Raw genomic sequence first — 17854 nt, forward strand, 5'->3', positions numbered from 1 at the left:
TCTTATACCCATTGTATCTTCCTGCCTACACTATCATCTTAAGGTAACTGTCAGGCCTTGATCTCTGTATGGTTTTGATGTAGCTGCTGTATTTTTATTAACTGTGTGCTTACTGATATTTTCCACAAATGCAGAAATAAAATAAAGTGAAATGATTGCAATGTTCTTATTAGTATAACATTCATGAGGTCAGAACTTGAGCAGAATAATCTCTAATGTTATAAGAAAATAACATTATTCAAAAAAATAAACAAAAACAATCGGTAAAATCATAAATCCAGACAAGACACAATTTGATATTCTACGAAATTCATAACTGGCAACAAAACTGTATGGATCATCATGTAGTCAATTATTTACAGGTCATGTTCTACGCAATAGTCGTCCCCCAATGACTAAATGTCATTAAAGACATTAACTCTATTTTAAGTTTCAAGTTTCTAACACCTAGAATATATATGGACATACCGTATTTTTCGGACCATAAGACGCACTTTTTTCCCCCAAATGTTGGGGGAAAGTTGGGGGTGCGTCTTATGGTCTGACTGTGGCTGCTGGGAATGAGGTGCTGCGGTGGAGCGGGTCATCGGGGGCACAAGCAGGCTGTAGCAGCCTGCTGTGACCACGTGTGCCCGCTCATTACATATGCACGCCCATCCTCCCGCCCATTTCTCAGCGCAGAAGCCGGCGCTGACAGGTGGGCGGGAGGACGAGCGGGGACGCGCGCACAGTAAAGAGCCGGTCCGCATGATCACCCCTGGCAATTACAGCCTGGAGTGATCATGTGCGGCTGTATTCACTGCCCCATCCGCACGTCATCATCAGCGCGGGTTGCAGTGAATCAGTACACTCACCCGTCCCCGTGTGTGGAGCCGTTCCCCCGCAGCACGCGATGTCTTCCTGTCTGTGCCGGTCAGCTGATCTGTGCCGGTCAGCTGATCGGCACAGACAGGAAGACATCGCGTGCTGCAGGGGAACGGCTCCACACACACAGGTCAGTGGTGCAGAGAGGAAGATGATCGGCTGCAGGGAGTGAGGAAAAGGTGAGTATAAACGTTTGGTTTTTTTTCTCTGTGCTATAGGATACAGGCCATATACCAGGATGGTATATGAGCACAATGGGGGCATACAGCAGGATGGGAGTATATGAGCAGGATGGATGGGGGGTATATGAACAGGATGGAAGTATATGAACAGGATGGAAGTATATGAACAGGATGGGGGTATATGAACAGGATGGGGGTATATAAACAGGATGGGAGTATATGAGCAGGATGGATGGGGGTATATGAACAGGATGGGGGTATATGAACAGCATGGGGGTATATGAGCAGGACGGATGGGGGGTAAATGAACAGGATGGGGGGTATATGAACAGGATGGGGTGTATATGAACAGGATGGGGGGTATATGAACAGGATGGGGGGTATATGAACAGGATGGGGGTATATGAACAGGATGGGAGTATATGAGCAGGATGGATGGGGGGTATATGAACAGGATGGGAGTATATGAGCAGGATGGATGGGGGGTATATGAACAGGATGGAAGTATATGAACAGGATGGAAGTATATGAACAGGATGGGGGTATATGAACAGGATGGGGGTATATAAACAGGATGGGAGTATATGAGCAGGATGGATGGGGGTATATGAACAGGATGGGGGTATATGAACAGCATGGGGGTATATGAGCAGGACGGATGGGGGGTAAATGAACAGGATGGGGGGTATATGAACAGGATGGGGTGTATATGAACAGGATGGGGGGTATATGAACAGGATGGGGGGTATATGAACAGGATGGGGGTATATGAACAGGATGGGAGTATATGAGCAGGATGGATGGGGGGTATATGAACAGGATGGGAGTATATGAGCAGGATGGATGGGGGTATATGAACAGGATGGGGGTATATGAACAGGATGGGAGTATATGAGCAGGATGGGGGAATATGAACAGGATGGGGGTATATGAACAGGATGGGGTATATGAATAGGATGGGGGAATATGAGCAGGATGCTGGTATATAAGCAGGATGGGGGTATATGAGCAGGATGGGGGTATATGAGCAGGATGGATGGGGGTATATGAGCAGGATGGGGGTATATGAGCAGGATGGGGGTTTATAGCAGGATCATATACAAGGCAGGAGGATCATTACCAGGATGGGGTACCTTAGTAGAGAATTTGGGGACATTACCCCCATAACAGTGTCAGCAGCAGATCCTCGCCCCATAACAGTGTGTCATGACCACATTTTTTTGCTTAAAGTTTTATTTTCCTATTTTCCTCCTCTAAAACCAGGGTGCGTCTTATAGTCCAGTGCGTCTTATAGTCCGAAAAATACGGTACATTATTTTGCATTTTCATCTTTACTGTACTTATAACCTTCATAATGGAGCTCCACCATAGAGCGCTGGCAAAAATTAAGAGACCACTGCACAGTTTTATAAAAATCGGCTTCTCTACATGTCTGATTTCCATTCCAGCATCAGTTGAATTCCAACCAGAGTCCACCTCATTCTACTTTAATGTGTTTGTGATTAGGTGATCACCTGAACCAAATCTTATCTAATGAGGGAAAGTATAAAAAAACACTGCTGTGGTCTTCACAATCCTCTTGAAATAGGACAAGCTGGATGGCAAAACAAGTGCTAGTAATATCCCAAAAGTAAAAGAAATGGAAAAATAACTTTTCACCATGCCAAAGGAGTTGAAAAGAAAAGTCTTGATTGAGGAAAAGAAGGCCTCAATTCTGGCTCTACTAGCAGAGGGATACAGTGAACGTCATGTTGCCTCCATCCTTAAAATTTCTAAGACAGCAGTCCATTACAACAAGGTCAAGCAGCAGACATTGGGGGCAACAAAGCTACAGACCGATCGAGGGCGAAAGCAACTCTCCACTGACCAGGATGACCGTCAACTTATTCAAATGTCACTCAGCAACCACAGGATGACATCAAGTGACCTACAAAAGGAATGGCAGATGGCAGCTGGGTGAAGTGCATGGCAAGAACAGTTCGTAACAAGCTTCTAGAGGCAGGGCTCAAGTCTTGTAAAGCTAGAAAATAGCCTTTCATCAATGAGAAGCAAAGGATAGCCAGGATGAAGTTTGCCAAAGACCATAAGGATTGGACCATAGAGGACTGGAGTAAGCTAATCTTCTCTGATGAGTCTAATTTTCAGCTTTGCCCAACACCTGATTGTCTAATGGTTAGACGGAGACCTGGAGAGGCATACAAGCCACAGTGTTTTGCACCCACTGTGCAATTTGGTGGAGGATCGGTGATGATCTGAGGATGTTTCAGTAAGGTTGGAATTGGGCAGATTAAACTTTGCGAAGGACGTATGAATCAGGCCGCATACAAGCTTATCCTGGAAAAACAGTTGCTTCCTTCTACTCAGGCAATGTTCCCCAACTCTGAGGACTGTTTTTTTCAGCAGAACAATGCGCCATGCCACACAGCTAGTCAATCAATGTGTGGATGAAGGACCACAACATCAAAAACCTGTCATTGCCAGCCCAATCTCCAGACCTGAACCCCATTGAAAACCTCTGGAATGTAATTAAGAGGAAGATGGAGAGTCACAAGCCATCAAACAAAGAACTGCTTACATTTTTTGCACCAGGAGTGGCAAAAAGTCACCCAAAAGCAGTGTGAAAGACTGGTGGAAAGCATGCAAGACGCATGAAAGCTGTGACTAGAAATCATGGTTATTCCACAAAATATTGATTTCTGAACTTTTCCTGAGTTAAAACATTATTAGTATTTTGTTTGTTGAACTTGTTTTCTTTGCATTATTTGAGGTCTGAAAGTAATGCAGTGTTTTGTTATTTTGACCATTTCTCATTTTCAGAAAAAAAATGCAAAATTTATTGCTTGGAAATTCGGAGACATCAGTAGTTTATAGAATACAAAAAACAATTTACATTTTACTCAAAAATATACCTATAAAGAGAAAAATCTGAAAAACTGATAATTTTGCAGTGGTCTCTTAATTTTTGTCAGAGCTGTAGACACTTCTGAAAGTTAGAAACTTTTACAGTTATATATTATCACAGTTTATATTTTACAGTTTTTCCTATGTGCAGACATTAATGGCAATATGTCACAGGTTTTTACTATGTGATGTAGGAGCCGTCTGTTGTAGGGCCTGATTAAAGCATTTTATTTCATACTAAGCTGTGTGTTGCTGTTTCAATAAAATCAGTACTTTACCTGCAATAGATTATCACTACAGCACTAAGTGTTTTGTGACTCCTAGTGAAATTCTGTGTGTAACCATCCCACCACCACTGATTAGCAGCTTTCTGTCAATGTATAGTTTGCACAGAAAGCTGTCAGTCAGTGATGGGAGTGGGTTACACAGATCTCAGCATTCTCAGCACTGCTACATCTCTAGTATAGAGAACAGTGATTGTAGCAAAATGACAGTATGCAGATGAGTAAGTGACAGACCGCTGGAATCAGGGTCTCAGGCCCTACATTATGTTGATCTAACATTAGACATATTTGGGAAAGATAGCTAATGTATAATGCATGAATACTAGTGGTCTAGTTTATCATGTGATTTATACTTGCATCTTAATTGTTTGGCTATTGCACTGACGGACACAGATAGAAAAGGGCCCCTGTACAAGAGCAGTGTACAGGGCCCTTTGCAATCCAATAATCCATCATAATACACAAGCCCACCTCTTTTGTATGTGAAAATGAGCCCCTTTACCTCTTTGGCCCATGTGCGGCTCCACAGGTTGCACCAATGATATATACACCCCTGGGCTATTACATTTAACTATTGTTGAGAGCTTTGCTTGAAATGTGCATACTTTACTGCTACTTCTAATAGAAGCCATCGATGTAAAGGAAAAAAAAAGTTAGATGTCTCAGAAAATGACAACATGATTCAATTATTTTTTTTATTTTTTTTACAAAAAAATAATTTTTACACTAAAAAATAAAAAAAAAACCTCACGTTTGGCATCAACATAATCATACTGACATGAAGAATCGTGGTTTCTAGGTCATTTTTACGATAAACGAAATCCTCCCAAAATCAGTGGCAGAATTGTATTTTTACACCATGTCACCACACCTGGTAAAATTAATAGTATCATTCAAAACTACAACTTTGCTGGCAAAAAAACAAATTATAAGACGGCTATAAGATATGGCTCTCAGAAGTAGGGTAGAAAACAAAGTTAATCAAAAAATGTTACTGTAATGGGAAGGTTTAAAAAAAGTTAAGTAAAAATACAACCATTTGGGGGAATGTATTAAAAATCGCGCACCGTGAAGACTTGCATAGGCAGTGGCATTTATTTATTTTTTTATGTTGCCAACTTAAGAAGTTATTATTAGCAATCCTTGAACTCATCAATTTTTTGTTGAAACCTGCACTGTGCACAATCAGCCGGTCTCAGAAGACATAACAGTGTTCTAATGGAGAAACATCGGGATCTGAAAGCATTTCTTTTCACTGTTCCATTAATAGCCAGTGATTAAATGTAATTAGTTTGGACAAAGTCCAGATGGAAATAACTAGACATTGAAGAAGAGTTATGAGCCGCATGACGTCCTACAGTAGTCCAGGCCTTCATTCTAGGCCTCATCATGGACAGGAAATGGCTTGGAACTAATGGAATGATTAGATTGTATTACAGCGGCTATGACGGCTATAAATGAAGACGTGTCTTACCGGGCAAACCCTGGCGATCATGGAGTGGATCTGCTTGGTGCTGCCGCTGTTGTCCGTCAACCTTTCTTTCAGAAAGAAATAAACCTTTGCATCATTTGGGTCGGTTCCATCTGGCAGAAGCTGAGCATCCACAAAGATTGGTTCTGGAACACAAAATAAGACCTCTTTAGACACACCTGCATCTCTATGTGGACTACATATTATTGCCATGTCAGACTGATAACATTTATTGAGACCTCATGTGCACAAATAAGTGGATGTTTTATCAGTCTCAGGGATAAGGCAAGTGCAGCCAGTGATTGCGCAGACAACAATGAATGTATGCAAGTCCCATAGGCCCAGGCACTGGAAGTCCCATAGGCCCAGCCACTGCAAGTCCTGTAGGCCCAGCCACTGCAAGTCCCATAGGCCCAGCCACTGCAAGTCCCGTAGGCCCAGCCACTGCTAGTCCTGTAGGCCCAGCCACTGCAAGTCCCGTAGGCTCAGCCACTGCAAGTCCCAGAGGCCCAGCCACTGCAAGTCCCAGAGGCCCAGCCACTGCAAGTCCCAGAGGCCCAGCCACTGCAAGTCCCAGAGGCCCAAACACTGCAAGTCCCAGAGGCCCAGACACTGCAAGTCCCAGAGGCCCAGACACTGCAAGTCCCAGAGGCCCAGACACTGCAAGTCCCAGAGGCCCAGACACCGCAAGTCCCAGAGGCCCAGCCACTGTAAGTCCCAGAGGCCCAGCCACTGCAAGTCCCAGAGGCCCAGCCACCAGCACCTTAGGCTTTATGCACTACGTAAATGACTACACAAAAACTGAATGCACTTTAACCCCTTCGTGACGCAGACAATTTTAGTTTTTTTTCCTCCCCTTCTTCCCAGAGCCATAACTTTTTTATATTTCGGCCCACATAGACATAGACATAGAAAGCTTGCACCAAACATGTCCAGTTTTTTTTGTGCTGAAAAAGTTATACACTAGCCCCCAAAAACTCGGGGGTTGCATCACCATTTTCCAATACCCGTAACATTTTCATTTCATTTTTCGCTTTGTGATGGGGTTTTTTTATGGGACAAGACAATGTTTTTATTGATGCCACAGTGGAATAGATATGAAGTTGTTACAGCATTTTTTGTTTAAAGTGTTTACCAATTGTGTTAATTATTTTTGTATTTTGATAGATCAGACTTTTCTTAAAGCGGCGACACCACATGTCTATTTTTATTATCTCTATTTTTAATGGGGTAAAGGAGGGGTGATTTGAACTTTTATTTTTGTTGAATTTTTTCATAATTTTTTTCCACTTTTTACTGTTATAATAGTTCCCTTGGGGGACTGTGATCTTTTGATCGCTTCTGCTATACGTAGCAATGCCCTAGAATTGCTGCATATAGTGAAAATCACAGTCTCCTTTGAAGCCCTGGGAAAAGGGTGCTGCTAAAACAAACACAAAGGTCTTCAGGAGACCTCCTGCTGTCATAGTAACCCATTGCTGACCCGAAATCACGTCAAGAGCGTGCAAATGGGCGCTTCAAACAGCAAGCCTCTATGATGGCCCGAGTTTGACAGCGGGATTTATCAGGTTAACAATTGTGGGTGCAGCTTCTGTGATGTTTAGGGTACTTTACACGCTGCGATCTCGCTAACGATATATCGTCGGGGTCACGTCTTAGTGACGCACATCCGGCGCAGTTAGCGACATCGCAGCATGTGACATCAAGGAGCGAGGATCAACGATCGTAAAAACGTCCAAAAATGTTGATCGTTGACACGTCGCTCCTTTCCTTAATATCGTTGCTGCTGCAGGTACGATGTTGTTCGTTGTTCCTGCCTCAGCACACATCACTATTTGTGACACCGCAGGAACGACAAACATCTCCTTACCTGCGTCCACCGGCAATGAGGAAGGAAGGAGGTGGGCGGGATGTTACGTCCCACTCATCTCCGCCCCTCCGCTTCTATTGGACGGCTGCCGTGTGACGTCGCTGTGACTCTGAACGAACCGCCCCCTTAGAATGGAGGCGGTTCGCCGGCCAGAGTGACGTTGCAGGGAAGGTAAGTCCGTGTGACGCTGCCATAGCGATACTGTTCGCTACGGCAGCGATCACCACATATCGTGCCAAAGACGGGGGCGGGTGCTATCACTCGCGACATCGCTAGCAATCGCTATCGATGTCGCAGCGTGTAAAGCGGCCTGGCTGTAACACCCAGCCATTACTTGCTGAGTATGGGGCGAGCTCACCTAGTGAGCCCGCTCCATATACCCGCTTCCGACTTGCGCCGTACAGGCACGGTGGATTTCATGAAGGGGTTAAAAGTATTCTGTCATCAGAAATTTATCTTTTCTTTAAATCAGGTTTTTGTATTCAATGTAATTTTTAATCAAAATTGGCAATGTTTTTTTTTTACATATTGCAATCTATTAAAAATAAAAATTAAAAAGTCTTGTAATTTTTACACTAATCATGGGGCTTTTGTAGAATATAACTTTCTGTTTCAGGAATTTCACACGCATATTAGTAGCAATCAACAGACTAAGGCCCTGTGCGCACGCTGCGGATTTACTGTGGATTTGCCGTGGATTTGCTGCAGAAAATGTGTCTAACATTGCTGCAGTCATTCCCCAGCAAATCCTATGGGTTTTAAAAAATGCTGTGCGCACACTGCATTTTTTTATACCCACGGATTTACCAGCAGATTTTCTGCTGCGGAATTAATGAGCATGTCACTTCTTTTCCGCAGGTACCTGCGTTTTTTGCCATAGATAATGGTAAAAACCGTGGGGACTAACTTGCAGAAAATCCGCGGTAAATCCACAGCAAACCGCGGCAAAACCAGGGCAAATTGCGGCAAAAACGCGGGTGCGGTTTTACCGCGGTTTTTACCGCAGGTGTGGGATTCTTTCAGAGGGTCCGTTTTTTTCTTAAGAAAAAGGCACTTTCTAGTGCGCACATAGCCTTAGTGCGATATTTTGTATTGATGTATCCATAGTGAAAGGAGAATCAGCAGGGTGAGCTGTACCATCACCTATTGTGAATAGTGGATCCTACACTATCAGCTGTGTATGGAGGTGTTATCTGTCATTGTAATCCTACCTCTGATGATAAGGTGACTACTGAAAACTGTTCTTAGGGTACCGTCTCACTAAACGACTTACCAGTGATTCCGACCACGATATGACCTGGTCAGGATCGCTGGTGCGTCGCTACATGGTCGCTGGTGAGCTGTCAATCAGGCAGATCTCACCAGCGACCAGTGACCAGCCACCAGCCAGCAGCGACTCGTGGAAACGATGCTGCGCTTGGTAACCAAGGTAAATATCGAGTAACTAAGCAAAATGCTTTGCTTGGTTACCCGATATTTACCCTGGTTACCAGCGCACACCGCTTAGCGCTGGCTCCCTGCACTCGTAGCCAGGGTACACATCGGGTTACTAAGCAAAGCGCTTCGCTTAGTTACCTGATGTGTACTCTGGCTACGTGTGCAGGGTGCCAGCACTGGCAGCCTGAGAGCGGCGTACACTAGTAACCAAGGTAAATATCGGGTAACCAAGCAAAGCGCTTCGCTTAGTTACCCGATGTGTACCTTTGCTACGTGTGCAGGGAGCAGGGAGCCGGCTTCTAGAAGCTGCGGACGCTGGTAACCAAGGTAAATATCGGGTAACAAAGGAAAGCGCTTCGCCTAGTTACCAGATGTGTACCTTGGTTACCAGCGTCCGCAGAAGCCGGCTCCCTGCACATTCAGATCGTTGCTCTCTCGCTGTCAAACACAGCGATGTGTGCTTCATAGTGGGAGAGCAACGAGCAAAAAATGAACCAGCACTGTGTGTAACGATCAGCGATTTCACAGCAGGGGCCAGGTCGCTGCTTAGTGTCACACACAGTGAGATCGCTGATGAGGTCACTGGTACGTCACAAAACCTGTGACTCAGCAGCGGTCTCGCTAGCGATCTCACTATGTGAGAAGTACCCCTTAGGATAAGGTCAAATGACTATATTTACTCCACCTGAGAAAAACAGTCTGATGATGCTAATCAGACTCTGTTCCAAGCTTGATCAGAGTTTGAGCTGAGTGGTATATGTTTTTCTTGGATGTGAAAAAAAATGTAATTAAAAATTCTCCATCTCCATTCTGCCAGTCCATGATAATCGTACCGCATTCAGATGTCATCCGAGTGCAGTCCGAGTCTTTTCACTAACCAATAGATTTGAGTAGAAGAATGTCATCTGATTCATGGAGGCAAATCATGCATGCTTCAATTTTTTTCCCTGGACCACTCAATCTGTGGAAGAAAATCGGCCATGTGCAGTGCCTCATTGAATAACACTGGTCTGAATGCGATCTGATGTTTAATGGACTGACACCAAGGTTGTCTGCACAAGCCTTTAATAAGTAAGCCTAAATCTAAAAAAGCCTCAGTGACCAGTGTGAGAGCTGCAAGATTAATAATGTAGGGGGTTTTTTTTAATGAAGATCTTCATATGAAAAGAAACTGACTCAGAAAAATACATTTAGGGGCGCTTTCACACTTGCGTTGAATGGCATCCATCACAATGCGTTGTGTGACGCATGTGACGGATACGTTGTAAATAGTGTGATATAAAGGCAACGGATTCCTGTGAAATAATGCGTTGCGTTTAAAGCCGAGAGAGAGAGAGAGAGCCCATCAACACTGCACACACCGCGGCACTACCGCTCCCATCATCACCGCACACACTGCTGGCACTACCGCCCCCATCATCACCACACTCACCCCGGCACTACCGCACTCATCATCACCTCACACCGCAGCACTAACGCCACCATCATCACTGCACACACCACGACACTACCGCCCCCATCATCACTGCACTCACCCCGGCACTACCGCACTCATCATCACCTCACACCGTGGCACTAACGCCACCATCATCACTGCACACACCACGACACTACCGCCCCCATCATCACTGCACTCACCCCGGCACTACCGCACTCATCATCACCTCACACCGCAGCACTAACGCCACCATCATCACTGCACACACTGCGGCACTACCGCCCCCATCATCACTGCACTCACCCCGGCACTACCGCACTTATCATCACCGCACTCACCGGCACTACCGCCCCCATCATCATCACTGCACTCACCCCGCACTATCGCACTCATCATCACTGTACTCACCCCGGCACTACCGCTCCCATCATCCCTGCACACACGCAGGCACTACCGCACCCATCATCACCGCACACACCCCGGCACTACCGCCCCATCATCACCGCACACACGCAGGCACTACCGCTCCCATCATCACTGCACACACCGCTGGCACTACCGCTCCCATCATCACTGCACTCACCGAGACTCCTTCCCCCATCATCATTGCTGCACTCACCCCGGCACTATCGCACTCATCATCACTGCACTCACCCCGGCACTACCGCTCCCATCATCCCCTCACACACGCAGGCACTACCGCATCCATCATCACCGCACACACCCTGGCACTACCGCCCCCATCATCACCGCACACACGCAGGCACTACCACACTCATCACCATATACACACCGCACTACCGCACTCATCATCACCGCACACACTACCTCAGTGACGTCTCCGCTGACTGCGCGACTCACTTCAGTTGCTGCCTGGAACTGACAGAGAGCGGCGGTGTTCTACGGCCACTCCTGTCAGCTTCATGTAGCAGAGCTGGATGCGTCGTGGGACCTTGTGTGGATTACGCCGGACCTGGAGGGGTATTTGGGGATTAAAAAAGTGCTGAAAGAGGCTTTTTTTTATCTTTTATTCCAAATAAAGTATTTTTTCGGGTGTATGTGTTTATTTATTTTCCCTTACAGGTTAATCATTGTGGGTGTCTCATAGACGCCTGCCATGATTAACCTAGGACTTAGTGGCAGCTATGGGCTGCTGCCAGTAACTCCTTATTACCTCGATTGCCACCGCACCAGGGCAATTCGGGATGAGCCGGGTAGAGTCCCGGGACTGTCGCATCTATTGGATGCGGCAATTCCGGATGGCTGCTGTCTGATATTTTTAGGCTGGTGGCTCCCCATAACATGGGGCTCCCCATCCTGAGAATTCCAGCCTTCAGCTGTGTGGATTTACCTTGGCTGGTGTCAAAATTAGGGGGGACCGCACGCCGTTTTTTTAAATTATTTATTTATTGCACTACACGATATAGACCCGCCCACCGGCGGCTGTGATTGGTTGCAGTGAGACAGCTGTCACTCAGCGTGGGGGCGGGTCCGACTGCAACCAATAATAGGCGCCGGTGGGCGGGGGAAGCAGTGAATACTAGATGGAATAATGAGCGGCCGGCATTTTCAAAAGAGGAAAAGCCGCCGGAGATTTGTGACAGCTGTGCAGCGTTGTGCCCGTGATCGGTGAGTATGAGAGAGGGGAAGAGAGGGGAGAGAGAGACCAGGAGTGATTTTAAACGATTTAGATCGTTGACGGAATCAGTCAGCGGATTCATCCGCTTAGCACATAGCGGCGGAATCCGCCACCATAGACAATCATTAGACACCTTGGCGGATTACAATGGAATCCGTTAAGGTACGTTATTTTAACGACCCAAAAAAACGCTACATGTAGCGTTCCCTCCGCCCGACGCTGCGTCAAAATAACGACGCAGCGTCGTCCAGTGGATGAAATGCAGACACTACAAGTCTATGGAGAATAGCGCAGTGCGTTAACGGACTGCGTTATTCTCCATAGCGGCGGATTGTGCTGAACGCAAGTGTGAAAGCGGCCTAACACAAAACTTGATTTAAACAACAGGTCAATTTCTCACAATACACCTTTTTATTATATTTATGTTCACCTAGTGGCTGTTTTAGTCATTAGTACTTATTCTACATTGACTGTCTTAAGGTTGTGCGCTCAGGAAAGGAAATGGTTAAACAACATATTAAAGAGGATTAAGGAGCCAAATAACAGCTTTTTGTAAACTTGCAACTTTTAAGGCCTGCGACACACATCCGTGCCGCCGGCACGTGTTTGTCATTTTTTACACGTACCGGCGGCACGGAGACACGTACAGCAATGCTACCCTATGGTAGCAGGCACACACACGTAAAACCACACGGAACGTGTGTCCGTGTGCGTTTGTACGTGTGTGCGTTTTTCAAAGCGCTGACATGTCCGTTTTTTCTCCGGCAGCACGGGTGTCACACGGCCCGCACCCGTACTACACGGGTGTAGTGTGGATGCGGTCCCGTGTGACACGCGCTGGAGAAAACACACGTGTCAGTGAAAAAAAAAAAACATTAACTCACCTTCTCCTGCCTTCCTGTCTCTGCCGCTGCTGCCTCTTGCTGCCGACCGCCGCTCATTAATCTCATAGAATATTCACTTCACTGCCTGGCAGCAGCAGCAGCGGGGAGACGGGAGGGCTGGAGCCCGAGGATCAGCACCACGGACAGCAGCGCGGACATCAGGAAGGACCAGGTGAGTATGATAATTACCGGTTCTACGTGTGCTATCGCGGATAGCACACGTAGAACACACGTGGCCCGCACGTACCAGAGACACGTACTTACCTGCACGCAACACGCAGGGGAAATACGTGTCTCTCGGCACGTGCGTGAATTTCACGTGAATGTGGCAGAGGCCTAAATCCATCATTTTGGTGTAAATAAGGAGCATGGTTCTTGACCAGCCCTGTGGAGCTCTCATTGACCTTCTGCTCAGTAAAGCCATCTTGGTCTTGTCTTCAGTTCTGCACTATGCTGTTCACCTATTGACACTCCCAAGATATACACTTTTTTCTCCCTTTATTTGAGATGTGAGCTAAACAACCATTTGTAAGCAGATCAGATGGCTGTGATCTGGGTCTCAATGCCATCAGGAACCACATTCACTAATGAGGGGTACTTCGCCTTGTTCCTCATCAATTAATTCAAAGAATTAAACATTGAGTACAACTTTGCACTCATATCCTGGAGCAAGAACAGTTCCAAGATCATATGAAAATGGGTCTGCAACACAGAAAATGGTGTTTTAGACGCAGGAGCCACCATTTTAAGTACAAATACAGTTAGGTCCAGAAATATTTGGACAGTGACACAATTTTCGCGAGTTGGGCTCTGCATGCCACCACATTGGATTTGAAATGAAACCTCTACAACAGAATTCAAGTGCAGATTGTAACGTTTAATTTGAAGGTTTGAACAAAAATATCTGATAGAAATTGTAGGAATTGTACACATTTCTTTACAAACACTCCACATTTTAGGAGGTCACAAGTAATTGGACAAATAAACCAAACCCAAACAAAATATTTTTATTTTCAATATTTTGTTGCGAATCCTTTGGAGGCAATCACTGCCTTAAGTCTGGAACCCATGGACATCACCAAACGCTGGGTTTCCTCCTTCTTAATGCTTTGCCAGGCCTTTACAGCCGCAGCCTTCAGGTCTTGCTTGTTTGTGGGTCTTTCCGTCTTAAGTCTGGATTTGAGCAAGTGAAATGCATGCTTAATTGGGTTAAGATCTGGTGATTGACTTGGCCATTGCAGAATGTTCCACTTTTTTGCACTCATGAACTCCTGGGTAGCTTTGGCTGTATGCTTGGGGTCATTGTCCATCTGTACTATGAAGCGCCGTCCGATCAACTTTGCGGCATTTGGCTGAATCTGGGCTGAAAGTATATCCCGGTACACTTCAGAATTCATCCGGCTACTCTTGTCTGCTATGTCATCAATAAACACAAGTGACCCAGTGCCATTGAAAGCCATGCATGCCCATGCCATCACGTTGCCTCCACCATGTTTTACAGAGGATGTGGTGTGCCTTGGATCATGTGCCGTTCCCTTTCTTCTCCAAACTTTTTTCTTCCCATCATTCTGGTACAGGTTGATCTTTGTCTCATCTGTCCATAGAATACTTTTCCAGAACTGAGCTGGCTTCATGAGGTGTTTTTCAGCAAATTTAACTCTGGCCTGTCTATTTTTGGAATTGATGAATGGTTTGCATCTAGATGTGAACCCTTTGTATTTACTTTCATGGAGTCTTCTCTTTACTGTTGACTTAGAGACAGATACACCTACTTCACTGAGAGTGTTCTGGACTTCACTTGATGTTGTGAACGGGTTCTTCTTCACCAAAGAAAGTATGCGGCGATCATCCACCACTGTTGTCATCCGTGGACGCCCAGGCCTTTTTGAGTTCCCAAGCTCACCAGTCAATTCCTTTTTTCTCAGAATGTACCCGACTGTTGATTTTGCTACTCCAAGCATGTCTGCTATCTCTCTGATGGATTTTTTCTTTTTTGTCAGCCTCAGGATGTTCTGCTTCACCTCAATTGAGAGTTCCTTAGACCGCATGTTGTCTGGTCACAGCAACAGCTTCCAAATGCAAAACCACACACCTGTAATCAACCCCAGACCTTTTAACTACTTCATTGATTACAGGTTAACGAGGGAGACGCCTTCAGAGTTAATTGCAGCCCTTAGAGTCCCTTGTCCAATTACTTTTGGTCCCTTTAAAAAGAGGAGGCTATGCATTACAGAGCTATGATTCCTAAACCCTTTCTCCGATTTGGATGTGAAAACTCTCATATTGCAGCTGGGAGTGTGCACTTTCAGCCCATATTATATATATAATTGTATTTCTGAACATGTTTTTGTAAACAGCTAAAATAACAAAACTTGTGTCACTGTCCAAATATTTCTGGACCTAACTGTATATATCTTTGAGTGAACAAGAACTAACATGCACTGTGGGACCCTAGCGAGCAGCCGGTGTAAAATATCCTGCAATAATTTACTCACTTGCTATTAAGTAAAAAAAAATAACTGACCCTAGCACCATTACCTCTGATGAAGCCACATGTCAGAGGTTGGTGACCTTTGACTAATGGTTTAACACATGAACTGGGGTCTCTTCTCTAGTAATCATGGCTGGACCATCATTGTAAATAAGTGTAACTCCCACCTCACTCCATTGTAGATTGTAAGCCCTTACGAGCGAGCAGGGCTGCCTTTATTTTTGCTTTAATTAATGTATTCTCTATATCTGTTACTTATGTTTGTTTCTATTTGAAACTCTGAATTGTAAAGTGCTGCGGAATATGTTGGTGCTATAGAAATATAGATTATTATTATTAATAATCGGTTTCGTGCCTAATGCAGGCGAAGGCCAACAACACAGCCAGCTAGACATACAATGGGTAGAACTGCCTGACTAATGTTATACAAGCTGATATCTTACCAATAAATGAAGTAGCGGTTTCAGTAGGCTTTAATTATATTTCTGTGATTTCTAATAAATCTTACAATTTTAGTGAGAATATTAGTGAGTAGCAGACTAAGTTAGCTGCACTAGTAAATATTTTTTGCCCAAGTTTGTAAACTAACAAGGTCTTATAGGGTATGTGCTCATAATGTCTATTAGATGCTAGCATACCCTCACCATAATTAGAGCAGAAACACTTCAAGAAAATGCAGTGTTTTTTGGGTTGTCTTTTCTGATGTCTTTTTTTTACATTCCAAACATATAAAATAACGGAGTCAGAAGAATGGACCAGTAGCTTCTTTTAGCCGCTTCATGGATTTTGAAGCCTGAAGAGATTGAAAGAAGTGACAAACAATAAAACATACACACTGCAAACCATTTTGACATTACAGTGCATATGTTCAATTTTTTTTTTACAGCTTTTCTTTTGCAGGTGGAATCCTAGAAAAGACATTGTGTGCACATACTCTTTTTGGGTTGGAAAGTTTAAAGGGAACCTGTCAGGTGTAATATGCACCCAGACCCACGAGCAGTTCTGGGTGTATATTGCTAATCCCTGCCTAACCATCCCTGTATACACTAGCATAGATAAAGGGAGTATAACGAGCTGTGGCGCACATATTTGTGTCTGCTGTCACCACTGATCAGAAGTCCCAGAACTTCCGGTCATGCGAGGTAGACCTCTTTGAAGCTGGGACGCGTACACCCGACTTTATACTGTGCATGATCAGAAGTGTTAGGCATTCAGATCAGCGGTCACGTACGCATGTCATCGCTGGTGATGCTACTTTGAATAGCATGTTAGTGCACCCCTGTCGGCATGCTACCATACTAAGAGGGGGGAATGAACACCGGAACTAACATATCATAGAGGATCTTTAGAAATACTTTTTCTAAAGATCTCTTTATGTATGCTACTAGATACAGGGATGGTTAGGCAGGGATTAGCAATATGCACCCAGAACTGCTCGTGGTTCTGGGTGCATATTACACCTGACAGGTTCCCTTTAACCTGTGGGAAATGATACTAGTAAAGCATAAGTTAAGGCTGCGTACAAATATTCAACATGATTGTTTTCATAGTATGTGTAATGTGCTTAAGATGCCAAAAAAAAACCCCTTACCACTTAACCATTTGGAGTTGTGTTGATCTGTTCTCACCGGATTCCGTTTTGTAAGACTGCGAAAAATGGCCGAATCAGTGCCCATGAAATCAATATACATCCCAGAAAAGAGCTCTTCATCTATAGAACAGAAAATTGTCAGAATGAAATATCATTTATAAATATGGTGGAAAATGTTACAATACATAACAGCACACTACATGCCATAAATTATCCGACAGCTACACGGTTACTCTAGATGATTAGCAACAGACACATTTCCCTTTAACAAACTCAATTCACAGTGAAAGAAAAAACAAAGCAGAGTTTGGAAGCTTTGCTGCAGGTTTTTACAGTCTCAATTGCTATTTAATATTGGTAATTTGTTTTATGACATAATAATTTCTAGTCATGTAAATGGCTACATTTATACGTTGATATTAACTTGGGGCACGCAACCCACTCATTAGCCGCATTTCACATTAGAGAACAGTCCACCTGTTCTGTGCCATAGCTGCGGATTACCTTTATCACTAGAAATCAAGCTTTCACATATATATATATACAGTATATGTATATATATATATATATATATATATATATATATATATATATATGGCAACGGACATACAAAGCGGTTTTATTTCACAACAGTGTCACTGCTTTTTCCATTTTATAACATGCATTGTTAAATGAAGGGGCTGCGTGCTTATATGCCATCAGAGGGCTGAACTTTTGCTCCCATTTGTGAGTCCAGGAATAATATAACATTAATCAGTCTATAAGCATTAGTAGAATATTACATGTCTGCAAACAGACATTT

At 44.4% G+C, this 17854-nt stretch overlaps 1 protein-coding gene across 1 annotated transcript in view; it reads right to left on the minus strand.

Annotated features, from left to right (window-relative positions):
- The window catches only part of SEMA3C (semaphorin 3C), a 256081-nt gene that overhangs the window by 89949 nt on the left and 148278 nt on the right, over positions 1-17854 (minus strand). The window contains exons 7-8 of the mRNA XM_075345216.1: positions 17053-17172; positions 5706-5848 (exon numbers count right to left, since the gene is read on the minus strand). Coding sequence (XP_075201331.1) covers positions 5706-5848; positions 17053-17172 — 263 coding nt within the window. The remainder of the gene's footprint in view (positions 1-5705; positions 5849-17052; positions 17173-17854) is intronic.

The sequence above is a fragment of the Anomaloglossus baeobatrachus genome, chromosome 4 (assembly GCF_048569485.1).
Source record: "Anomaloglossus baeobatrachus isolate aAnoBae1 chromosome 4, aAnoBae1.hap1, whole genome shotgun sequence".
Taxonomy (NCBI): domain Eukaryota; kingdom Metazoa; phylum Chordata; class Amphibia; order Anura; family Aromobatidae; genus Anomaloglossus; species Anomaloglossus baeobatrachus.